This window comes from Calidris pugnax, unplaced genomic scaffold (genome assembly GCF_001431845.1).
Source record: "Calidris pugnax isolate Ruff unplaced genomic scaffold, ASM143184v1 scaffold50, whole genome shotgun sequence".
Classification (NCBI taxonomy): Eukaryota; Metazoa; Chordata; class Aves; order Charadriiformes; family Scolopacidae; genus Calidris; species Calidris pugnax.
This window is the reverse complement of record NW_015090780.1, coordinates 590,017-614,851: the sequence shown is the minus strand read 5'-3', so window position 1 is coordinate 614,851 and position 24,835 is coordinate 590,017. Positions and strand designations below refer to the sequence as shown.

General features: G+C 58.3%; 1 protein-coding gene across 4 annotated transcripts; it reads left to right on the top strand.

Moving 5' to 3' along the window:
• Window positions 1-619: 619 nt before the first annotated feature.
• HM13 (histocompatibility (minor) 13) lies at window positions 620-24,835 on the top strand. Of its 4 annotated transcripts, XM_014956493.1 has the most exons (13): window positions 620-848; window positions 2,382-2,480; window positions 3,377-3,459; window positions 4,411-4,499; window positions 5,273-5,358; window positions 5,505-5,630; window positions 7,265-7,322; window positions 7,888-7,971; window positions 8,261-8,297; window positions 9,364-9,466; window positions 10,048-10,133; window positions 23,216-23,409; window positions 24,451-24,835. In XM_014956493.1, the coding sequence occupies exons 1-12, from the start codon at window positions 657-659 to the stop codon at window positions 23,364-23,366; spliced, it is 1,194 nt and encodes a 397-aa protein (XP_014811979.1). In that variant the 5' UTR covers window positions 620-656; the 3' UTR covers window positions 23,367-23,409; window positions 24,451-24,835. The 4 variants fall into 4 exon arrangements, with proteins under 4 accessions (XP_014811979.1, XP_014811988.1, XP_014811998.1 ...); XM_014956502.1 differs by lacking the exon at window positions 23,216-23,409 and having other exon boundaries at window positions 621-848; XM_014956512.1 differs by lacking the exons at window positions 620-848; window positions 2,382-2,480; window positions 3,377-3,459; ... (6 more) ...; window positions 9,364-9,466; window positions 10,048-10,133 and adding exons at window positions 12,505-12,655; window positions 13,552-13,634; window positions 15,323-15,411; ... (5 more) ...; window positions 20,277-20,379; window positions 20,961-21,046.

Genomic DNA, 24,835 nt, shown 5'->3' with positions numbered 1-24,835 from the left:
TGCCGAGTGCGGCCATGGGTGGGCTGAGAGCACTGGAGGGGAGCTGGGGAGACGGTGAAGGGAAGGAAAACCCAGGGTTGGAAGGAGGAGAGGGCTGGGAGCACTGGAGGGGTGCCAGGGAGATGGCGAAAGGCATGAAGACCCAGGGCTGGAAGGAGAGGGCTGGGAGTACTGGAGGGGTCCTGGGGAGATGGCGAAGGGCAGGAATATCGAGGGCTGGAAGGGGGAGAGGGCTGGGAGCACTGGAGGGGTGCTGGGGAGATGGCGAAGGGCAGGAAGACCCAGGGCTGGAAGGAGGAGAGGGCCGGGATCCCCCCCCAGCATCGCTGGGGCTGATGGTGGCTGAAGCTACCGCCTTCCCTCTCGCGGCCGGGGGCTGCGTGGAGCCAGCCCCCTCCCCTGGCCTGCAGGGATCTCTCTGGGGCTCCCACCCGCTCCTCGCACCGCGGGGTCCGGGCGGGGAGGGACAGGCCCGGCCGGGGCCGGGGATGGGGATGCGGGGCGGGGGCCGCCGGTCTCCTAGCAACGCGGCCTGGCTTTGCCGGGGGCGGGGCGGGGCTGAGCGTCGTCGGCCGTTTGACGCACTTCCGGTCGGTAAGGGGGACGTGTCCCTGGCGCGCGCCGGCCGGAAGCGGACTGCGGGGGGAGCAGCCGCCATGGAGGAGGCCGCGGCGCACAACGGCAGCGCCGCCGGGGCCGGGACCGGGGCCGGGACCGGGTCCCCCGCTGCCGCCCGCCCGCCCGCCACCCCCGAGGGCATGGCGCTGGCCTACGGCAGCCTGGTCCTCATGGCGCTGCTGCCCATCTTCTTCGGGGCGCTGCGCTCCGTCAGCTGCGCCAAGAGCAAGGTACCCCCGCGGGCCCCGGGGCGGCCCGGCCTCACCCCCCACCCCGCTGCCACCGGGGGTGATGGGGCCTCCAGGGCTCCCTCCCCACAGCCCCCTGCCCGGCAGCGGGGGCTGCCCCACGCCCCTCCCAGGAGACCCTCCGGGGTCTCCAGGCCTCGCCTCCGCCTCAGAGCCCCTCCGGGTGCTCCGGTCCCTGGAAAGGGAGAGACCTGCGCCCCGGCGGAGGCGGGGGACCCCGGGGAGAGATCTGGCTTCCCCCGGGGTCTTCTCCAGCCCCATTCCTCAGTGTCCTGATAAATCCAAGCGCTGAGAAACTCGTGCCCGCCTCTTATACCTTCACAAGAGAGGCTGTGTTGGGGGGACTCCTGGGTGGCTTTGCTTGCCCTGTCCCGCAGCGCTGGGGCTGGTCCCCGAGGTGCTGCCACACTCTCCTGCCTGCACCCCCCCGTGCTGTCCCTGCAGCCCATCGTGCTGCTCTCTGCATCTTGCCCCTGGCCTTGGGTAGCAACCAGGACTTAAATCCCAGCCCTTCAGATCCTGAAGCTCAGGAGAATGGACTGTTTGATACAATCTCATTTATTACTGTTTTGTTTTAAAGCCCCTTGCCTGGCCTTATAGCTTGCTTGAGGGGTTTGAGCTGATTTTTAATGGGGTTCCCAGCAGCCCAGCAACCAAGGTCCACGAGCAGAGCCTGGACATAGTTCTGGGGGGGGGATTTTTCATCACTCACGACCACAGGGAGCCAGTGGTGCTTTGGGCACTTGCTGCTGCGCCGCCGAGTGCTGTGTGGCAGCAGCTGTGCCTGAGATAAGCTGTTTTTCCTTCGCGGGGTTGTTTTGCATAAGGGCTTCTGCTAAACGTGCACTCTGTCCGGTGCTGGCCGCAGGTGTTTGCCTGTGTGAGATTAGATCTCCGAGCAGCTGGGCAGGGGAGCAGGCAGGGAGCAGGCAGCCCTCTGCCTCCCCTCTGAAAGCCGAGGGTCTCTCCTGGGAAATGGCTTGAAAAGGGGCTGCTTCAGCTGGTGCAAAGATGTCTCGGAAGGTGAAAGGGGATTAGAAATCTGGGGCTTTTGAGCACAAGGAGCCTCCCAAGAGCGAGGTGAGGGATAAAAAGGTGATTGGAGAGAAACGTCGTTCAGAGGGTGATCGACATATGGTGTGCACAGATGGGGAGGCTGTCGGGGACGGCCGGGCGTGAGCGGTGAGGGAGCCCAGCTCCCCTCTGGGCATGGGGAGAAAGGAACGATGCCAGCGCAAGCAGGCAGAGTTGGGGTTTTTTTTTTCCCCTTCTCCAAGAGGAAAAAAGCAGTAAATTGTGGCAGCCCGTGGAAAGACAAGTCCGAGGTTTGGTTTTTCCTTCTCGGGCTCTGCCTGTGACACAGCCCCACCTCTGGGAATGACGAGGGGACAGTGGGTGCCCCTACCCCTCTTGAAGCCACCACAGAGCCATACTCATTGTGTCTGCTCACCTCCTGCTGAGGTAGGAAGTCGAAGCAGAGGCTGATCCACTCCTGTCCTCTCCTTCCCTCCTCAGAACTCCTCGGAGATGCCGGAAACCATTACCAGCCGAGATGCTGCTCGTTTTCCCATTGTTGCCAGTTGCACCCTTCTGGGGCTCTACCTCTTCTTTAAAGTAAGTGAGCGACACCCACGGGCGCTGGTCCCGGTGCCTGCCATCCCCCCCAACCTGGTCAGGAGCTCCCAAAACGGGACTGACTTCCTTTTTGGCTTACCCTACTTGGGTTCTCTTAATGTTGGTCCTTCTGTTGCTGGGTCCTTCTGGCCGCTGAAAGGACCCCCTGCAGCCCACCCCTTCCCTGTGGTCCATATCTCGGGGTGGTACTCCACCTCCTCAGGTGTCTTTTCTGCCTCTCGCTCCTGGCTGGGATGGGGGCACCAGGAAAAGAAGTATTGAACGTGCAGTGTGTCCCCGCTGGAGTTACTACATGATCAGTGGCTCTTCCTTGTAGTATCTGGAACCTGCCATGAGCCCTCCTATTCCAGCATCCCCCCTCCAGGAGAGCACAGACACCACCAGGTCCCCCCACCCTGGGCTGTAGGGGTGTGATTTAGCAGCAAGGCAGTGTGTGTGTTGGAGTGCAGGATTTCTAATAATACTCCCGTTTAATTAGGGCAGGACACGCTTGGCCCACTGCAGTAGTGAAGTGGGGGTGCTGCTGCTCCCCTCTGCCAGGGCAGCCCCCAGGAGCAGCATGGTGCCTCGTTCCCTGCTCCGGCTCGCTCTGCAAGGGACACGTGGGGGAAGCTCTGTCCTCCTTTCTGCAGAACAGGAGTTATTTTTTGACCCAAGCAGCTTGTAGATGGGCTACAACTCACAGGCCTGTTCTTCTGTGAGCACACGGCTATTTCCAACATATTTCACATCAGCGGTGCAAGAATTTGGGTTATTCCAGCTATTCTTCTTGTCTCCCTGGAGCACTGACACAGCAGCTGCCGATCATGACGTGAAGTGCTGTAGATGGGGAGGACGCTGCAGTAACCAACCCCCTCTCTGGATTTGTCTTGCAGATATTCTCTCAAGAGTACATCAATCTTCTGCTTTCCATGTATTTCTTTGTGCTGGGGATCCTAGCCCTGTCCCACACCATCAGGTACAGCGGTGGGAATGGTGTGACTGGGGCAGGGGTGTTCAAGGGGGGCTTTGAGTTGATTGGGGGTGTTTCTAGAGCACTATTGCCTTGCAGCAGAGCCAAGTCCCAGCTCATATGACGTTTTTCCTCAGTGGGGTGAAGGTCTCTCTGGGGAAGCAGGCCCCTCATGGGGCAGCCAAAGGCAGAACCAAAGTCTTGGGGGCCCAGCAGCCTGATACCCCACGCAGCATGGTCTGGGAGAGCTCATGGAGGCGTGGGTGGCCACTGTTATAGGAGCTGCTGTGGGCTGGCACAGTCCTCACTGCCCTGGGGAAGGGACTGCTCCTCGGCACCCATCTTCCTCTTACTGGGACAGCTGAAACAGGCAGCTGGAGCTCACGATAACGTCCCCGGCCTCTTGTGCTGATGCTTGGCGTGAGGTGTTGAAAGCTCAGGCTGTTTCAGTAAGTGAAAGAGTGAAACTGGTTTCCTGTTTCCTGAGCTCTGGGGTGTTGGGGACCTGGTGCTTTCCCTAGACTGGAACCGTGGCAAGGGTTTCATGCCAGCTCTGCAGGAGGGCTGTTTGGTGGTGGCACAGCCAGTTTTGGGTGACCTGACCTGTACGGTGTCAGGGGGCTGCTGAGGGGGTGGGCACAGGGAACCTGCTGGGGCCTGGAGTGGGTCCTAACTTCTGCAGGTGATGCTCTGAGCCTGTTGTGCTAGAGCATTTTGGGGGAGTGTCACATACGGGCAGATCAGACCTGTGTGGAGGATGAGGTGCCATGTCTGCACCTTGGTGACTGAAGCTGGGGCTCCTGCCAATCCCTGATATGGCAAAACCTGGTGTTTCCCCCTTTCAGGAGGGGGGGTGCAGGCCAACATTGGTGCCATGATACCTTCACGCAGAGGTGCTGGGCAGGGCGTTCTGCTGGGTTTCTGTCAAACTGCCCTTCTCTGCACCTCTCGTTTCAGCCCCATGATGAACAGATTCTTCCCTGCCAACTTCCCCAACAAACAGTACCAGCTCCTCTTCACCCAGGGCTCCGGGGAGACCAAGGAAGGTATGTTGACTCACTGGTCTCTCTGGGGCCTGACTGTTTTCTGCCTTTATGGTTCTATTTCTTGCTCACATGGTATTATGAACAATGTCCTCAAAGACTTACCTCTTGCTCCCTGCTGTGCTTCTGTAGCCAGTGAGAGCCCCATCTGTCCTTGCAGAGCTGGGGCTACCATGTACATCTTCTGGCACTGGCTGGTGCTCTCCCTTTTTGCTGCCTCTGGCTGGCAGCAAAACCCTGGAAACAGATCCCAGAGTGCTATAGGAAAGGTGCTGTGGCTGCCAATAAATGCCTTTATTTAATGTCCTTGGATAGCACAGTACTGACTTTTTGTTCTGCCTTAACTGATGTGATTCAAATCTTTTCCCTGGTAGAAGATGCTTCGGTACGTTGTCCGCCCAGTCGCGGTACTGCTAAGGGAATACTTCTGGTGATACCACCAGGAGTTAACTGGCACAGGAAGAGGAAGAAGATCAGCTTCTCCCTGCTTTAGACAGTGCCTGAATCCAATTTCCTTATTGACAGAAGGATCGCAGATGCTGTCCATGTGGCAGAGTCTGGCTGAAGGGGAAAGTCTGGGCTTGCCAGGGCCGCCTGCTCACTCGCACGCGGTTTGCATGTGTTTGCTGTGGGCACGGCCATTGCTGTGGGTATGGTCCCCTCGTCTGGGATGTGAGCACTGTGGTCCGTGGTGTTTCCCTGCTTAAAGTCACTCATCTCTGCCCTGCGCAGGAAAAGGGAGCTGCCCAAAACGTGACTTCTCTGTTTTATTGCAGAAATAGTGAATTACGAGTTTGACACCAAGGATCTTGTGTGCCTGGCCCTGAGCAGTGTCGTGGGGGTCTGGTACCTGCTGAGAAAGGTAAGAGAGCCACAGCCCTGTTATGGGGAGGCCAGAGGCCAGGCTTGGTCAGACCTGGGCTCCTTTCCACCCAAGGCATCTGTGGGCTGAGGCTGTGGCTCAGCACATGCAGTGGGACCCAAACCTCCTTTTCCTGTTGTTCTCAGCACTGGATTGCCAACAATCTCTTCGGGCTGGCATTTTCCCTCAACGGGGTGGAGCTGCTGCACTTGAACAACGTCAGCACTGGCTGCATCTTGCTGGGGGGCCTATTCATCTACGACGTCTTCTGGGTAAACGGGAGCGTTCCCCGGGGCGGACGCGAGTTGCAGCCGTTGGTGAAAGGCATGTGCGTGGTGTTAGGCCTCTTCGGAGGCAGCACGCAGGCTGGACACACCTTTGCAGTCAGGAATTCCTCTTTCTCAGCCCAAAGGAGTGTGGTGGGGGTGATGACAGAATCAAACGGTGGCAGAACATGGCTCAGGAAATGCATTTTCTTTTAATTTCTGGCTTAGAGAGCCCAGGGCTGGCAGAGATCTCATCAGGGCTGTTTTGGGGTACCCGGGTGTGTGGCTAATTGAGTTCTGGTGACCTGTATTACCTACTAAGGTCTTCCCAGTGCCTGACAGAGCTGGTGGGTGGGCTGGAGGATGAGGCTGCTCTGGGGTACGTTGATCCTGCTTGTATGGGCTGTGCCTCAGCTCTGTCATCTGCCAGCTTCGTTAGCATCCTTCTGTTCTCTTGCACAGAGCACCAAACACTGGAAAGCCTCCAGTCTCTTTCCCTCAGCCAGTGCAGTGCCCTGACATCTTCATTTTGAAGTTTTCTTTATCTCTGCAATGGGCCTGCATGCACGTTTCTCCTTTTCATGTCCATATTCCTCAGTCCTTCCTACTCCCTCCACCTTCTGAGTTACTGTTTCCAAGTGTCTGAGAGCCTTGTATACCTTGAGGTGTATCCAGCAGCTCTGCAGCTGCCTGAGTAATCCTTCCCTATTTAAGCCTGGCTATTGTGTGTTCTTTTGTACTTGGCCGGTGCTGCCCCTGTTTCACAGAGTCGTTAACAGTCTCAGCTCTGTGGTTCGTTAGTGTGTGTGCAACTTCCTCCACTGCTCTCAGCTGGAGAGGATTCAGCCTTCTGGCTTAACACACCCAGTACCTCATGCCCTGCTCGGGGTGTAAGTGTCTTCATGGTGCTTTGGAGCCAGCAAGAGGACAGCCCTCTAATCGTAGCCCACTAACAGTGAAATCCAGAAGGGTTTCAAGGTGGAAGAAGAACTGCGTAGTGCATTGATGATATTGCATAGTCTTGGGGTGAATTTTTATGTGATGCTTTTTCCTGGTCCCAGTGTGGAGTCTTGTTGCTCTGTGGTGATGCCCAGATCTTGCTGCACCTTACGGGAGTTAATCTGATGCAAAGACCTTGTTTTAAGGTCTTTGTTTAATCACTAACTCTGGGATCTTGCTCGCTCAGTGCTAACCAGCACCTGGGTTATGTGCCTACTGCTGGTAGAGCCAAGACTGGAGGCCTGGAGATGAAAAGGGTCAGAAATAAGGGTGATTGACCTACGTGTTTACAGTCTGTCCCCCAACCAATGCCAATATTTAAAGGTGATAGTGCAGTACAAATAAATGACCTCAGAGCAAAATGCAGTTAATCTGACACTTGCTCTGGTGCTTATTGGAAGCTCATGAGTGGTCTCCCCCGTGCTGCTCTGAAAGCAGGAAGGCTGTGACATGCTCACCTTCTTCAGTGCTGTCCTGTGCCTTCTTCCCTGGGCGGTGAGCTCATTTCCAGGACTCCTTTGCCCACATTTGGCTATTTTCTGCCACTAAGGCTGCTCCAGGCCCTGAGGTGAGGCTGTAACTGAGCGTCCGTGCGTCCTTGTGCAGCCGTGGTCACCCTGCACTCCTCTGCTTGTCCCTAGGTCTTTGGCACCAATGTGATGGTGACAGTTGCCAAATCGTTTGAGGCCCCAATAAAACGTGAGTAGATCTTCCCCGTGTGCTGGAGGAGGGGCTGTCCCTTCTGCTGCGGTCACTGCCCCGTGTACGTCTGCCCTCAGGAGGTGGGGTGGGTGCAGAGAGGTTTCATGCTAGTTGACCCCTCAGACTGATGTGTGGTGGTGCCACCGACCTGGGGGAAGCCAGGCCAGGTCTCTGGAGAGGGACAATTTGCAGAGCCCTGAGCTGGCTGGGTTAGTCTGCTCCCACAGAGCAGGTAATTTCACCTGCTCATAAAAAAAATATATCGAAACCTAAGGAAGAAAAAAACAGTAGGAGAGGTGAATTTTTGTCGTTGGGGAGGATGCAGTGGTTTGGGTCCTGGGAGCTGGGTTGGAACCTGTGCATGGGGCTGGCCCCAAATCCTTCAGTTTCCCATCCCAGACTTGTCCCATGGAGGAGAAGGGGGGAGCTGCAGGAGAGGAGGGAGGTGAGGGCAGGGACAGGGGTCTTGCCCTTCTCTGGTCCCTTTTCACCAGGCACAGCAGTGCTGAGGTCTGCTCAGCGCAGACATTCCCCTCACTGTGCCTCTCTCTGCTCCTGGCAGTGGTTTTCCCTCAGGACCTGCTGGAGAAGGGGCTGGAGGCGGACAACTTTGCCATGCTGGGTCTGGGAGACATTGTCATTCCGGGTAAGGACAGAAGAAGGGGGACATGACCGGGATCAGGCTGTGGGGAGCCGAGCGTGTGCCTCTCTCTGCCTTTGGCCAGAGAGTCCAAAGTCCTGCAGGACTCCTGCCAGGGCTGGGGGGCTGTGTGGGCTGGGGGGCTCCCAGTGGGTCCGGGTGCTGTCCCCGTGCCTTGTGCCACAAGAGGGCAGTGTCAGCCCAGGCACAGCACCCGGAGCCGCTGCCCATCCTGCCCTGTCTCCCTCAGCCTTCCCGAGCCCTCTGTCCCCTCACTGTCCCCTTCTCCCCGCAGGGATCTTCATTGCCTTGCTGCTGCGGTTTGACATCAGGTGAGTGGGCGGCAGGGAAAGGGGCTCTGGCAGGTTGGATCTTGCAGCATATTTTGAGCTGCTTTTGTAGAGGAAAAGGGGAAGAGGAAGCCCGGAGCGTGGTCGTGCTCTCCCCTCCGGGGCTTGGCATGGGGACCCGGAGAGTGGCTGGAGCGGAGGTGCGGTGGAAGGGGAAGCTCTTGGGAGAGCAGACGTGATCAGGGCTGGCTTTGTGGGCAAGTCCTGAGCGCTGAGGACAAGTTGTTTGAACTCCTGAGTGTTGCTGTACCCACGGCAGGGCTGGCAGCACGTAACGGCCCCACAGAGCCTCCCTGGCACCGAGGAGGAGAGGGCAGCGCTGCTGTGTGATGGCAGCGAGGGGAAAGAGTGACAGCACGGTGTGGGAAAGAGCCGGAGGTGCTGGCACCTGGGAAGTGCTTGCGTGGATGCAAATCGGTGCCTGGCAGTGCTGGCTGTCTCTGGGTTGCTGTTGACATTGGGGGAAGCAGCTCCTTCCTACACGGGGGAGCTGCACCTACCACCGGGGTGTTGCTTTCAGCAGTTGCCCCACACTGAAAGTCTCTTGCTGGGGAGCTGCTGGGAATGGGCTGCTCCGTGTGACTGCGGTGGTGTGGCCCCACTCTTGCTGCTGTTGCACAGAGCCTTTTGGTCTGTGCCAGCTCTTCCAGGTGTTTCCACCCACATCCTGCCTGCACCTGCTGGGAATCCCAGTTCCCGCAGCCTGCCCCGCAATGAACCAGCACGTGCTGAGAGCAGGGTGCCAGGAACCGACCGTGTCTCCCCTGAGAAGGTGGGACCCTCTCCCTGGGTCCCAGCACCGATTCCTACCCCCCAGTAGCCACCCAGCAAGCAGGATTGTTCTCCTCCTTCCCTTCCCCAGCCCCTCACCTGGGTGTCACCCCATCCAGTCCCACACTGGTCCCACAGGACTAGGGGCCGTGCTGGTGACAGTGTCTGTGCTGTCCCAAGAGGGCAACCCAGCGTGATGGGAGCTGGCTGAGAACACTGTTTTAGCCACTGGCCTCCCAGCCCTGAGGTCACTTGGCTCTGCTCCTTTTTCCTACAGCTTGAAGAAGAACACGCACACGTATTTCTACACCAGCTTTGTGGCCTACATCTTCGGGCTGGGCCTGACCATATTCATCATGCACATCTTCAAGCACGCCCAGGTGAGCTCGGCCGCGCTGCCTTCCCGACGATGCACGTCCCAGGCGGGACACGCCAGCTTGGCCACAAGGTTCCTCCGTCACGCCAGGAAAAAACAGACACTTTCTTTCTCTTGGCTTTGCTTTTCCAGTGCCTGCCTCTACCTTTCCCTGCCCAAAGTTTGTGTGCCTGCCTGGAGCTGAGTCCTCCTTGGGGCAAGGCTGGTTGAGGCAGCTGCGTTTCCAACAACAGCACCTCAGCCAGGCTGCTCTGTGTTTTTGTGGCTCTTTGCAGCCAAGCTGCCCCTGAAGACCCACGCTCCGTGCTGCAGAGGGGCCCTGGGGGGAGCCCACATGCCATGAGTGCTATCGGTGGTCTGCACAGGGGCTCTGGGTGTGTTTGTGGCCTGCTGGGACCTCACAGCATGGGGTTTGTGCTGCTGCAGCTGTAACTTGGCTCTCAAAGCCGTTTTGTAGGGTTTTAACTCTCTGTGCAGCCCTGTGGCAGACGCTACGGGTGCAGAGGGGACAGGGCCATCTCTCCTCACACTCCTCCCGAGGGGGGATTTGTGGTTTGGTTTAACAGTTGTTTTTCTTCCTGACAGCCTGCTCTCCTGTACCTGGTCCCCGCCTGCATCGGATTCCCGCTTCTTGTGGCCTTGGCAAAGGGAGAAGTAACTGAAATGTTCAGGTGAGCGTCAGCTGGGGACGGAGCTGTTTTGCCTGCGGCGCTGGAGCGCATGAAGCGTGCAGATGTTCCCACGGCCGGGCACAGCTGGAGGGACGGGTTCATCTGGGCAGGCTCTGGGTGTGTGTGTGTGTGTGTGTGAGCGTGCACGTGCGTGGGTGGAGGGAGCGGGTCTGTGTTTGTACACGCCGGCCCTGGCTCCAGCCACCTCCTGGTAGCCGGGTGGGAGCTTTGGTGCGGCACCAAGAGGCAGGCAGCATCTGGTATGGCTTTACGCCCCGGTGACAAAGCCTTCCCGGTGCGCTGGCAGGCAGGGGAGGGTGGGACCGCACACCTGGTGCCGAGATACTTGGTCATTGTGTCCCAGGGCCCGTGGGTGGGGGAGAACGGAGCCGGATCCAGCTGCGAGAGCAGCCAGGGCTGGTTCGAGCACATCCCAGCCTCCTCGCTCGGGTGAAGTATCCTGATTTGCAGCAGTCTCCCTGCCCTGGGGGACTTTAAGCGCAGAGAAAAGTGGTCTGTGCTGTTCGCTCTGGCCCTTCTCTCAATCTGCCACGCTCCAGGCACTTTCCTGTTTGCTGAGAGCGAGCAGTTTTGGTCTCCTGCCTGTACTGTCCACTCTGAGTGATGCAGAGAATGTGGCCTGGCTCTCCTGGGAGCTGTTTCTCCGTTGTGCTTGAGGCTTGGTGGTGGCCCAGTGTAGTTCTTCTTTGAGGACGGCTGAAGCAGAGAAGGGAACATCCATCCCAAAGCAGGGCCATGCACCTCCCAGCTCTGGGAGATGCCCTTTACTGCGGGAGCCTGCTTGAGCCCCCAGCCTGCTCAGAGAGAAGCCAGCACCCTACTGGGGCGCAGTGGGGAGCCAGCAGCCCTGGGCTCCTTCCCCTCCCCTGGGAGACGCAGGTATGCGTGTTCCCACCGGGCTGTCAGCTGGGCCGGCTCCCCAGCCCTGCCGCACCTGCCCGGCCTTTGATGTTTGCTTCTGACGCTCGCTGCTGCAGGCGCTGAGTGTCCTGGGATCGTCCTTCCTGTGCACCTGGGTTCCTGCAGCCGCTCTCCCCCCGGTGCCGTGACTCACCAGCTGACAGCAGCAGCACCACCACCTCCCGCGCCAGGAAAACTCAGGGAGAAATGAGCTGCGAGTCCGGCCCGCCTGGTAGCCAGGCACCTGGGGAACCCGGCAAGCCAGTTGCCGGGGGGCTAGTGTCCCCACAGAGCATTAGCACAAGCTGCTCCAGCAGCAAAGCCCTGCCTGCTGTTGTTTGCTGAGCGCTGCCAGGGCTGCCAGGACGCTGGAGGGGTTGGAACCTTGATGGGCCCTGGGGTCCAGACCCCCCCCCGTGCTGTCCCTGCAGCCCATCGTGCTGCTCTCTGCATCTTGCCCCTGGCCTTGGGTAGCAACCAGGACTTAAATCCCAGCCCTTCAGATCCTGAAGCTCAGGAGAATGGACTGTTTGATACAATCTCATTTATTACTGTTTTGTTTTAAAGCCCCTTGCCTGGCCTTATAGCTTGCTTGAGGGGTTTGAGCTGATTTTTAATGGGGTTCCCAGCAGCCCAGCAACCAAGGTCCACGAGCAGAGCCTGGACATAGTTCTGGGGGGGGGATTTTTCATCACTCACGACCACAGGGAGCCAGTGGTGCTTTGGGCACTTGCTGCTGCGCCGCCGAGTGCTGTGTGGCAGCAGCTGTGCCTGAGATAAGCTGTTTTTCCTTCGCGGGGTTGTTTTGCATAAGGGCTTCTGCTAAACGTGCACTCTGTCCGGTGCTGGCCGCAGGTGTTTGCCTGTGTGAGATTAGATCTCCGAGCAGCTGGGCAGGGGAGCAGGCAGGGAGCAGGCAGCCCTCTGCCTCCCCTCTGAAAGCCGAGGGTCTCTCCTGGGAAATGGCTTGAAAAGGGGCTGCTTCAGCTGGTGCAAAGATGTCTCGGAAGGTGAAAGGGGATTAGAAATCTGGGGCTTTTGAGCACAAGGAGCCTCCCAAGAGCGAGGTGAGGGATAAAAAGGTGATTGGAGAGAAACGTCGTTCAGAGGGTGATCGACATATGGTGTGCACAGATGGGGAGGCTGTCGGGGACGGCCGGGCGTGAGCGGTGAGGGAGCCCAGCTCCCCTCTGGGCATGGGGAGAAAGGAACGATGCCAGCGCAAGCAGGCAGAGTTGGGGTTTTTTTTTTCCCCTTCTCCAAGAGGAAAAAAGCAGTAAATTGTGGCAGCCCGTGGAAAGACAAGTCCGAGGTTTGGTTTTTCCTTCTCGGGCTCTGCCTGTGACACAGCCCCACCTCTGGGAATGACGAGGGGACAGTGGGTGCCCCTACCCCTCTTGAAGCCACCACAGAGCCATACTCATTGTGTCTGCTCACCTCCTGCTGAGGTAGGAAGTCGAAGCAGAGGCTGATCCACTCCTGTCCTCTCCTTCCCTCCTCAGAACTCCTCGGAGATGCCGGAAACCATTACCAGCCGAGATGCTGCTCGTTTTCCCATTGTTGCCAGTTGCACCCTTCTGGGGCTCTACCTCTTCTTTAAAGTAAGTGAGCGACACCCACGGGCGCTGGTCCCGGTGCCTGCCATCCCCCCCAACCTGGTCAGGAGCTCCCAAAACGGGACTGACTTCCTTTTTGGCTTACCCTACTTGGGTTCTCTTAATGTTGGTCCTTCTGTTGCTGGGTCCTTCTGGCCGCTGAAAGGACCCCCTGCAGCCCACCCCTTCCCTGTGGTCCATATCTCGGGGTGGTACTCCACCTCCTCAGGTGTCTTTTCTGCCTCTCGCTCCTGGCTGGGATGGGGGCACCAGGAAAAGAAGTATTGAACGTGCAGTGTGTCCCCGCTGGAGTTACTACATGATCAGTGGCTCTTCCTTGTAGTATCTGGAACCTGCCATGAGCCCTCCTATTCCAGCATCCCCCCTCCAGGAGAGCACAGACACCACCAGGTCCCCCCACCCTGGGCTGTAGGGGTGTGATTTAGCAGCAAGGCAGTGTGTGTGTTGGAGTGCAGGATTTCTAATAATACTCCCGTTTAATTAGGGCAGGACACGCTTGGCCCACTGCAGTAGTGAAGTGGGGGTGCTGCTGCTCCCCTCTGCCAGGGCAGCCCCCAGGAGCAGCATGGTGCCTCGTTCCCTGCTCCGGCTCGCTCTGCAAGGGACACGTGGGGGAAGCTCTGTCCTCCTTTCTGCAGAACAGGAGTTATTTTTTGACCCAAGCAGCTTGTAGATGGGCTACAACTCACAGGCCTGTTCTTCTGTGAGCACACGGCTATTTCCAACATATTTCACATCAGCGGTGCAAGAATTTGGGTTATTCCAGCTATTCTTCTTGTCTCCCTGGAGCACTGACACAGCAGCTGCCGATCATGACGTGAAGTGCTGTAGATGGGGAGGACGCTGCAGTAACCAACCCCCTCTCTGGATTTGTCTTGCAGATATTCTCTCAAGAGTACATCAATCTTCTGCTTTCCATGTATTTCTTTGTGCTGGGGATCCTAGCCCTGTCCCACACCATCAGGTACAGCGGTGGGAATGGTGTGACTGGGGCAGGGGTGTTCAAGGGGGGCTTTGAGTTGATTGGGGGTGTTTCTAGAGCACTATTGCCTTGCAGCAGAGCCAAGTCCCAGCTCATATGACGTTTTTCCTCAGTGGGGTGAAGGTCTCTCTGGGGAAGCAGGACCTCTCATGGGGCAGCCAAGGGCAGAACCAAAGTCTTGGGGGCCCAGCAGCCTGATACCCCACACAGCATCTCTGGGAGAGCTCAGGGAGGCATGGGTGGCCACTGTTGGAGGAGCTGCTGTGGGCTGGCACAGTCCTCGCTGCCCTGGGGAAGGGAGAGCTCCTCAGCACCCATCTTCCTCTTACTGGGACAGCTGAAACAGGCAGCTGGAGCTCACGATAACGTCCCCAGCCTCTTGAGCCGATGCTTGGCGTGAGGTGTTGAAAGCTCAGGCTGTTTCAGTAAGTGAAAGAGTAAAACTGGTTTCCTGTTTCCTGAGCTCTGGGGTGTTGGGGACCTGGTGCTTTCCCTAGACTGGAACCGTGGCAAGGGTTTCATGCCAGCTCTGCAGGAGGGCTGTTTGGTGGTGGCACAGCCAGTTTTGGGTGACCTGACCTGTACGGTGTCAGGGGGCTGCTGAGGGGGTGGGCACAGGGAACCTGCTGGGGCCTGGAGTGGGTCCTAACTTCTGCAGGTGATGCTCTGAGCCTGTTGTGCTAGAGCATTTTGGGGGAGTGTCACATACGGGCAGATCAGACCTGTGTGGAGGATGAGGTGCCATGTCTGCACCTTGGTGACTGAAGCTGGGGCTCCTGCCAATCCCTCATATGTCAAAACCTGGTGTTTCCCCCTTTCAGGAGGGGGGGTGCATGACGTTTTTCCTCAGTGGGGTGAAGGTCTCTCTGGGGAAGCAGGCCCCTCATGGGGCAGCCAAAGGCAGAACCAAAGTCTTGGGGGCCCAGCAGCCTGATACCCCACGCAGCATGGTCTGGGAGAGCTCATGGAGGCGTGGGTGGCCACTGTTATAGGAGCTGCTGTGGGCTGGCACAGTCCTCACTGCCCTGGGGAAGGGACTGCTCCTCGGCACCCATCTTCCTCTTACTGGGACAGCTGAAACAGGCAGCTGGAGCTCACGATAACGTCCCCGGCCTCTTGTGCTGATGCTTGGCGTGAGGTGTTGAAAGCTCAGGCTGTTTCAGTAAGTGAAAGAGTGAAACTGGTTTCCTGTTTCCTGAGCTCTGGGGTGTTGGGGACCTGGTGCTTTCCCTAGACTGGAACCGTGGCAAGGGTTTCATGCCAGCTCTGCAGGAGGGCTGTTTGGTGGTGGCACAGCCAGTTTTGGGTGACCTGACCTGTACGGTGTCAGGGGGCTGCTGAGGGGGTGGGCACAGGGAACCTGCTGGGGCCTGGAGTGGGTCCTAACTTCTGCAGGTGATGCTCTGAGCCTGTTGTGCTAGAGCATTTTGGGGGAGTGTCACATACGGGCAGATCAGACCTGTGTGGAGGATGAGGTGCCATGTCTGCACCTTGGTGACTGAAGCTGGGGCTCCTGCCAATCCCTGATATGGCAAAACCTGGTGTTTCCCCCTTTCAGGAGGGGGGGTGCAGGCCAACATTGGTGCCATGATACCTTCACGCAGAGGTGCTGGGCAGGGCGTTCTGCTGGGTTTCTGTCAAACTGCCCTTCTCTGCACCTCTCGTTTCAGCCCCATGATGAACAGATTCTTCCCTGCCAACTTCCCCAACAAACAGTACCAGCTCCTCTTCACCCAGGGCTCCGGGGAGACCAAGGAAGGTATGTTGACTCACTGGTCTCTCTGGGGCCTGACTGTTTTCTGCCTTTATGGTTCTATTTCTTGCTCACATGGTATTATGAACAATGTCCTCAAAGACTTACCTCTTGCTCCCTGCTGTGCTTCTGTAGCCAGTGAGAGCCCCATCTGTCCTTGCAGAGCTGGGGCTACCATGTACATCTTCTTGCACTGGCTGGTGCTCTCCCTTTTTGCTGCCTCTGGCTGGCAGCAAAACCCTGGAAACAGATCCCAGAGTGCTATAGGAAAGGTGCTGTGGCTGCCAATAAATGCCTTTATTTAATGTCCTTGGATAGCACAGTACTGACTTCTTGTTCTGCCTTAACTGATGTGATTCAAATCTTTTCCCTGGTAGAAGATGCTTCGGTACGTTGTCCGCCCAGTCGCGGTACTGCTAAGGGAATACTTCTGGTGATACCACCAGGAGTTAACTGGCACAGGAAGAGGAAGAAGATCAGCTTCTCCCTGCTTTAGACAGTGCCTGAATCCAATTTCCTTATTGACAGAAGGATCGCAGATGCTGTCCATGTGGCAGAGTCTGGCTGAAGGGGAAAGTCTGGGCTTGCCAGGGCCGCCTGCTCACTCGCACGCGGTTTGCATGTGTTTGCTGTGGGCACGGCCATTGCTGTGGGTATGGTCCCCTCGTCTGGGATGTGAGCACTGTGGTCCGTGGTGTTTCCCTGCTTAAAGTCACTCATCTCTGCCCTGCGCAGGAAAAGGGAGCTGCCCAAAACGTGACTTCTCTGTTTTATTGCAGAAATAGTGAATTACGAGTTTGACACCAAGGATCTTGTGTGCCTGGCCCTGAGCAGTGTCGTGGGGGTCTGGTACCTGCTGAGAAAGGTAAGAGAGCCACAGCCCTGTTATGGGGAGGCCAGAGGCCAGGCTTGGTCAGACCTGGGCTCCTTTCCACCCAAGGCATCTGTGGGCTGAGGCTGTGGCTCAGCACGTGCAGTGGGACCCAAACCTCCTTTTCCTGTTGTTCTCAGCACTGGATTGCCAACAATCTCTTCGGGCTGGCATTTTCCCTCAACGGGGTGGAGCTGCTGCACTTGAACAACGTCAGCACTGGCTGCATCTTGCTGGGGGGCCTATTCATCTACGACGTCTTCTGGGTAAACGGGAGCGTTCCCCGGGGCGGACGCGAGTTGCAGCCGTTGGTGAAAGGCATGTGCGTGGTGTTAGGCCTCTTCGGAGGCAGCACGCAGGCTGGACACACCTTTGCAGTCAGGAATTCCTCTTTCTCAGCCCAAAGGAGTGTGGTGGGGGTGATGACAGAATCAAACGGTGGCAGAACATGGCTCAGGAAATGCATTTTCTTTTAATTTCTGGCTTAGAGAGCCCAGGGCTGGCAGAGATCTCATCAGGGCTGTTTTGGGGTACCCGGGTGTGTGGCTAATTGAGTTCTGGTGACCTGTATTACCTACTAAGGTCTTCCCAGTGCCTGACAGAGCTGGTGGGTGGGCTGGAGGACGAGGCTGCTCTGGGGTACGTTGATCCTGCTTGTATGGGCTGTGCCTCAGCTCTGTCATCTGCCAGCTTCGTTAGCATCCTTCTGTTCTCTTCCACAGAGCACCAAACACTGGAAAGCCTCCAGTCTCTTTCCCTCAGCCAGTGCAGTGCCCTGACATCTTCATTTTGAAGTTTTCTTTATCTCTGCAATGGGCCTGCATGCACGTTTCTCCTTTTCATGTCCATATTCCTCAGTCCTTCCTACTCCCTCCACCTTCTGAGTTACTGTTTCCAAGTGTCTGAGAGCCTTGTATACCTTGAGGTGTATCCAGCAGCTCTGCAGCTGCCTGAGTAATCCTTCCCTATTTAAGCCTGGCTATTGTGTGTTCTTTTGTACTTGGCCGGTGCTGCCCCTGTTTCACAGAGTCGTTAACAGTCTCAGCTCTGTGGTTCGTTAGTGTGTGTGCAACTTCCTCCACTGCTCTCAGCTGGAGAGGATTCAGCCTTCTGGCTTAACACACCCAGTACCTCATGCCCTGCTCGGGGTGTAAGTGTCTTCATGGTGCTTTGGAGCCAGCAAGAGGACAGCCCTCTAATCGTAGCCCACTAACAGTGAAATCCAGAAGGGTTTCAAGGTGGAAGAAGAACTGCGTAGTGCATTGATGATATTGCATAGTCTTGGGGTGAATTTTTATGTGATGCTTTTTCCTGGTCCCAGTGTGGAGTCTTGTTGCTCTGTGGTGATGCCCAGATCTTGCTGCACCTTACGGGAGTTAATCTGATGCAAAGACCTTGTTTTAAGGTCTTTGTTTAATCACTAACTCTGGGATCTTGCTCGCTCAGTGCTAACCAGCACCTGGGTTATGTGCCTACTGCTGGTAGAGCCAAGACTGGAGGCCTGGAGATGAAAAGGGTCAGAAATAAGGGTGATTGACCTACGTGTTTACAGTCTGTCCCCCAACCAATGCCAATATTTAAAGGTGATAGTGCAGTACAAATAAATGACCTCAGAGCAAAATGCAGTTAATCTGACACTTGCTCTGGTGCTTATTGGAAGCTCATGAGTGGTCTCCCCCGTGCTGCTCTGAAAGCAGGAAGGCTGTGACATGCTCACCTTCTTCAGTGCTGTCCTGTGCCTTCTTCCCTGGGCGGTGAGCTCATTTCCAGGACTCCTTTGCCCACATTTGGCTATTTTCTGCCACTAAGGCTGCTCCAGGCCCTGAGGTGAGGCTGTAACTGAGCGTCCGTGCGTCCTTGTGCAGCCGTGGTCACCCTGCACTCCTCTGCTTGTCCCTAGGTCTTTGGCACCAATGTGATGGTGACAGTTGCCAAATCGTTTGAGGCCCCAATAAAACGTGAGTAGATCTTCCCCGTGTGCTGGAGGAGGGGCTGTCCCTTCTGCTGCGGTCACTGCCCCGTGTACGTCTGCCCTCAGGAGGTGGGGTGGGTGCAGAGAGGTTTCATGCTAGTTGACCCCTCAGACTGATGTGTGGTGGTGCCACCGACCTGGGGGAAGCCAGGCCAGGTCTCTGGAGAGGGACAATTTGCAGAGCCCTGAGCTGGCTGGGTTAGTCTGCTCCCACAGAGCAGGTAATTTCACCTGCTCATAAAAAAAATATATCGAAACCTAAGGAAGAAAAAAACAGTAGGAGAGGTGAATTTTTGTCGTTGGGGAGGATGCAGTGGTTTGGGTCCTGGGAGCTGGGTTGGAACCTGTGCATGGGGCTGGCCCCAAATCCTTCAGTTTCCCATCCCAGACTTGTCCCATGGAGGAGAAGGGGGGAGCTGCAGGAGAGGAGGGAGGTGAGGGCAGGGACAGGGGTCTTGCCCTTCTCTGGTCCCTTTTCACCAGGCACAGCAGTGCTGAGGTCTGCTCAGCGCAGACATTCCCCTCACTGTGCCTCTCTCTGCTCCTGGCAGTGGTTTTCCCTCAGGACCTGCTGGAGAAGGGGCTGGAGGCGGACAACTTTGCCATGCTGGGTCTGGGAGACATTGTCATTCCGGGTAAGGACAGAAGAAGGGGGACATGACCGGGATCAGGCTGTGGGGAGCCGAGCGTGTGCCTCTCTCTGCCTTTGGCCAGAGAGTCCAAAGTCCTGCAGGACTCCTGCCAGGGCTGGGGGGCTGTGTGGGCTGGGGGGCTCCCAGTGGGTCCGGGTGCTGTCCCCGTGCCTTGTGCCACAAGAGGGCAGTGTCAGCCCAGGCACAGCACCCGGAGCCGCTGCCCGTCCTGCCCTGTCTCCCTCAGCCTTCCCGAGCCCTCTGTCCCCTCACTGTCCCCTTCTCCCCGCAGGGATCTTCATTGCCTTGCTGCTGCGGTTTGACATCAGGTGAGTGGGCGGCAGGGAAAGGGGCTCTGGCAGGTTGGATCTTGCAGCATATTTTGAGCTGCTTTTGTAGAGGAAAAGGGGAAGAGGAAGCCCGGAGTGTGGTCGTGCTCTCCCCTCCGGGGCTTGGCATGGGGACCCGGAGAGTGTCTGGAGCGGAGGTGCGGTGGAAGGGGGAAGCTCTTGGGAGAGCAGACGTGATCAGGGCTGGCTTTGTGGGCAAGTCCTGAGCGCTGAGGACAAGTTGTTTGAACTCCTGAGTGTTGCTGTACCCACGGCAGGGCTGGCAGCACGTAACGGCCCCACAGAGCCTCCCTGGCACCGAGGAGGAGAGGGCAGCGCTGCTGTGTGATGGCAGCGAGGGGAAAGAGTGACAGCACGGTGTGGGAAAGAGCTGGAGGTGCTGGCACCTGGGAAGTGCTTGCGTGGATGCAAATCGGTGCCTGGCAGTGCTGGCTGTCTCTGGGTTGCTGTTGACACTGGGGGAAACAGCTCCTTCCTACATGGGGAAGCTGCACCCACCGCCGGGGTGTTGCTTTCAGCAGTTGCCCCACACTGAAAGTCTCTTGCTGGGGAGCTGCTGGGAATGGGCTGCTCCGTGTGACTGCGGTGGTGTGGCCCCACTCTTGCTGCTGTTGCACAGAGCCTTTTGGTCTGTGCCAGCTCTTCCAGGTGTTTCCACCCACATCCTGCCTGCACCTGCTGGGAATCCCAGTTCCCGCAGCCTGCCCCGCAATGAACCAGCACGTGCTGAGAGCAGGGTGCCAGGAACCGACCGTGCCTCCCCTGAGAAGGTGGGACCCTCTCCCTGGGTCCCAGCACCGATTCCTACCCCCCAGTAGCCACCCAGCAAGCAGGATTGTTCTCCTCCTTCCCTTCCCCAGCCCCTCACCTGGGTGTCACCCCATCCAGTCCCACACTGGTCCCACAGGACTAGGGGCCGTGCTGGTGACAGTGTCTGTGCTGTCCCAAGAGGGCAACCCAGCGTGATGGGAGCTGGCTGAGAACACTGTTTTAGCCACTGGCCTCCCAGCCCTGAGGTCACTTGGCTCTGCTCCTTTTTCCTACAGCTTGAAGAAGAACACGCACACGTATTTCTACACCAGCTTTGTGGCCTACATCTTCGGGCTGGGCCTGACCATATTCATCATGCACATCTTCAAGCACGCCCAGGTGAGCTCGGCCGCGCTGCCTTCCCGACGATGCACGTCCCAGGCGGGACACGCCAGCTTGGCCACAAGGTTCCTCCGTCACGCCAGGAAAAAACAGACACTTTCTTTCTCTTGGCTTTGCTTTTCCAGTGCCTGCCTCTACCTTTCCCTGCCCAAAGTTTGTGTGCCTGCCTGGAGCTGAGTCCTCCTTGGGGCAAGGCTGGTTGAGGCAGCTGCGTTTCCAACAACAGCACCTCAGCCAGGCTGCTCTGTGTTTTTGTGGCTCTTTGCAGCCAAGCTGCCCCTGAAGACCCACGCTCTGTGCTGCAGAGGGGCCCTGGGGGGAGCCCACATGCCATGGGTGCTATCACTGGTCTGCACAGGGGCCCTGGGTGTGTTTGTGGCCTGCTGGGACCTCACAGCATGGGGTTTGTGCTGCTGCAGCTGTAACTTGGCTCTCAAAGCCGTTTTGTAGGGTTTTAACTCTCTGTGCAGCCCTGTGGCAGACGCTACGGGTGCAGAGGGGACAGGGCCATCTCTCCTCACACTCCTCCCGAGGGGGGATTTGTGGTTTGGTTTAACAGTTGTTTTTCTTCCTGACAGCCTGCTCTCCTGTACCTGGTCCCCGCGTGCATCGGATTCCCGCTTCTTGTGGCCTTGGCAAAGGGAGAAGTAACTGAAATGTTCAGGTGAGCGTCAGCTGGGGACGGAGCTGTTTTGCCTGCGGCGCTGGAGCGCATGAAGCGTGCAGATGTTCCCACGGCCGGGCACAGCTGGAGGGACGGGTTCATCTGGGCAGGCTCTGGGTGTGTGTGTGTGTGTGTGTGAGCGTGCACGTGCGTGGGTGGAGGGAGCGGGTCTGTGTTTGTACACGCCGGCCCTGGCTCCAGCCACCTCCTGGTAGCCGGGTGGGAGCTTTGGTGCGGCACCAAGAGGCAGGCAGCATCTGGTATGGCTTTACGCCCCGGTGACAAAGCCTTCCCGGTGCGCTGGCAGGCAGGGGAGGGTGGGACCGCACACCTGGTGCCGAGATACTTGGTCATTGTGTCCCAGGGCCCGTGGGTGGGGGAGAACGGAGCCGGATCCAGCTGCGAGAGCAGCCAGGGCTGGTTCGAGCACATCCCAGCCTCCTCGCTCGGGTGAAGTATCCTGATTTGCAGCAGTCTCCCTGCCCTGGGGGACTTTAAGCGCAGAGAAAAGTGGTCTGTGCTGTTCGCTCTGGCCCTTCTCTCAATCTGCCACGCTCCAGGCACTTTCCTGTTTGCTGAGAGCGAGCAGTTTTGGTCTCCTGCCTGTACTGTCCACTCTGAGTGATGCAGAGAATGTGGCCTGGCTCTCCTGGGAGCTGTTTCTCCGTTGTGCTTGAGGCTTGGTGGTGGCCCAGTGTAGTTCTTCTTTGAGGACGGCTGAAGCAGAGAAGGGAACATCCATCCCAAAGCAGGGCCATGCACCTCCCAGCTCTGGGAGATGCCCCTTACTGTGGGAGCCTGCCTGAGCCCCCAGCCTGCTCAGAGAGAAGCCAGCACCCTACTGGGGCGCAGTGGGGAGCCAGCAGCCCTGGGCTCCTTCCCCTCCCCTGGGAGACGCAGGTATGCGTGTTCCCACCGGGCTGTCAGCTGGGCCGGCTCCCCAGCCCTGCCGCACCTGCCCGGCCTTTGATGTTTGCTTCTGACGCTCGCTGCTGCAGGCGCTGAGTGTCCTGGGATCGTCCTTCCTGTGCACCTGGGTTCCTGCAGCCGCTCTCCCCCCGGTGCCGTGACTCACCAGCTGACAGCAGCAGCACCACCACCTCCCGCGCCAGGAAAACTCAGGGAGAAATGAGCTGCGAGTCCGGCCCGCCTGGTAGCCAGGCACCTGGGGAACCTGGCAAGCCAGTTGCCGGGGGGCTAGTGTCCCCACAGAGCATTAGCACAAGCTGCTCCAGCAGCAAAGCCCTGCCTGCTGTTGTTTGCTGAGCGCTGCCAGGGCTGCCAGGACGCTGGAGGGGTTGGAACCTTGATGGGCCCTGGGGTCCAGACCCCCCCTGAAGTCGCTCCCAGTTGCAGGAAGAGGAAGTGGGATGTGATGAGACTCGTGCCTGGAGGGCAGTGGCTCCCACCGCAGGAATCCCACCAGGTGTAGCTCCCCCTGTGTGGCTTCGGTGTGCCCTGATCCTCCCCACGCTGACGGCAGCCCGGAGCTGTGGTCTCTGCCAGCTGCCTGCTCACAGTGAGCTGCCTGCACATGGTGCCTTGCAGCAGCCATCAGCTGCCCTGGGAGAGGACAGCGAGGGTCTGACATGGTGGTCAGTACAGGCAGCGCTGAGGGAAGGGTGGGAGCAGGCAGATCTGTGCTGCAGGGCCAGGAAACGGGTGCTGATGGAGCAGAGGTGGATGACATTGGGGTGTTTCGTGGCTCCCCGCCTGTCCGAGCCTCCCTGTGCAGGCAGTAACCTTCTCTCTGCCTCCATCAGCTCTCAGCAGTGGGGAACCTGTCCTGCTGCTCACACCTACTGCAGACACACTGTCCTTGAGTGGCTGGAAAGGGTCTGCTGTGTCAATCTGCTGCCTGCACAGCCCCTGGGCTGCTCTGCTGCTGCCTTCCCAGTGCCCGGGCTTGCTCTCCTGTGGGCTCCAGCTGCCTGGCTCTACCCGTGCCAGTGGGAGCTGCCTTCTCCCCAGTTCTCAGCCCCCTCTTTTCCATGCTGCAGCCCAGTCCCGGGGTCTGCAGGCAAGGGAAGTGCAGGCAGGGGACGGCAGGGCGGTGGGGTGTGCAGCAGCCTCACGCCAAAACTCGTCTGCTTTCTCTCTCTGTCTCCCCTCTTTCTTTCTTGTCCCCGTTTTCCCCTTTTCCCCTCCTGCTTCCTCTCTCTCCTGCAGCTACGAATCCTCTGCTGAAATTTTGCCACACACACCAAGACTTACCCACTTCCCCACCGTGTCCGGCTCGCCGGCCAGCCTTGCTGATTCCATGCAGCAGAAACTGTCCTGTCCCCGCCGACGCCGGCAGCAAAGCCCTAGTGCCATGTAGCAATCGCACGCGGTGCCCTTTCTCTGTCTGTCGCTCTGGCCAGGTAGGGGCTGGTCCCAGCTGTCCCCTTCCCCGGGCAGAGGCAGTAGCTGTCTCCTCGCTGCTGCGGGACGGCTCCTCTCCTCAGCTTCGAGGGGAGACTGTGAAGGGGGAGAGGATTTGACATCTCTGTCCTTGTTGTGCTTCCCGCTGGATGGCAGCGCTCCTGAGTTTCCTTTGTCAGGGCCTCAGGGACGGTGCTGGGGGGGGTTTGGAGCCAGAGGAGGGAGACCCTGGGGGGCGAACACCACTGTTGGTCTTGTTGCAGCTCCCCCCACCCTCCAGCCCCACGGGCACGTGAACACCATTGTTGGTCTTGTTGCAGCTCTCCCCACCCTCCAGCCCCACGGGCACCAGCACTCAGCATGGGGGGAAGCGTGGTGTTATCCTGGATATCCGATGGCAGTCTCGGGAGCGATGACAGACCCCTGAGCACAGAGCTGGCCTGATGGCTCGGCCAGGGGGAGCCCCAGCCCCTTGCTGTGTGTACCCCATTGCTGGAGGTGTCTGGGGGGGGTGTCACAGTGCTTGTCTCCCCGACTGGGCTCTGCCCTATCGGGTTTCCTACACTGAGGGGGTGATGGCTGGAGCCCACCCCCTCCTTGGCACAGCTGCTACAGCAGGGCAGACCCCGAGCCTGTGGCCCCAGACTGGGTTGTCCCTGCCTGGCACAGATCTCTGTCCCCAAAGAAAGTCGGTGTTATCCTGGATATCCGATGGCAGTCTCGGGAGCGATGACAGACCCCTGAGCACAGAGCTGGCCTGATGGCTCGGCCAGGGGGAGCCCCAGCCCCTTGCTGTGTGTACCCCATTGCTGGAGGTGTCTGGGGGGGGTGTCACAGCGCTTGTCTCCCCGACTGGGCTCTGCCCTATTGAGTTTCCTACACTGAGGGGGTGATGGCTGGAGCCCACCCCCTCTTTGGCACAGCTGCTGCAGCAGGGCAGACCCCGAGCCTGTGGCCCCAGACTGGGTTGTCCCTGCCTGGCACAGATCTCTGTCCCCAAAGAAAGTCTGTGCCCACTCACTCCTTCCTCTTGTCCCCAGCTACGAGGAGAGCTCAACCCCCAAGGAGGTGCCGGGGGCCTCCAAAGAAGAGACGACAGAAGCTGCCAAGAAGGAGAAGTGACCTTGCCCGCGGGCTGTGCCCGGTGCCGCTGGGCTGGGGCCCTTCCAGACCCTCCGCAAGTGACAGACGAAGAAACAATTGTGCAAGAGCATCGTGTTGTGTGTGTCGGAGCAGCCACCCAGGTGGGGTATCGATGTATGCCGCATAGCCAACCCCCGCCGGCCCCCCGGGGCCGTGCTGCCACCCCCCTGCCTGTTTATCTCCTACGGGGATACAAGGCGGGTGGGGGGCAAACCACAGGCCGGTTTTTAAATTTTTGTATTGTGCATTTGCTTTCTCTCATATTAAATCATGTCAAAGGAA

What these genes read in the sequence shown, in the direction of transcription:
- HM13 (XM_014956493.1), top strand. Translation starts at nt 657, where the DNA reads ATGGAGGAGGCCGCGGCGCACAACGGCAGCGCCGCCGGGGCCGGGACC. An exon ending in GGGAGACATTGTCATTCCGG is followed by an intron (nt 7,972 to 8,260) that starts GTAAGGACAGAA and finishes TTCTCCCCGCAG; the next exon opens with GGATCTTCATTGCCTTGCTG. An exon ending in ACATCTTCAAGCACGCCCAG is followed by an intron (nt 9,467 to 10,047) that starts GTGAGCTCGGCC and finishes TCTTCCTGACAG; the next exon opens with CCTGCTCTCCTGTACCTGGT.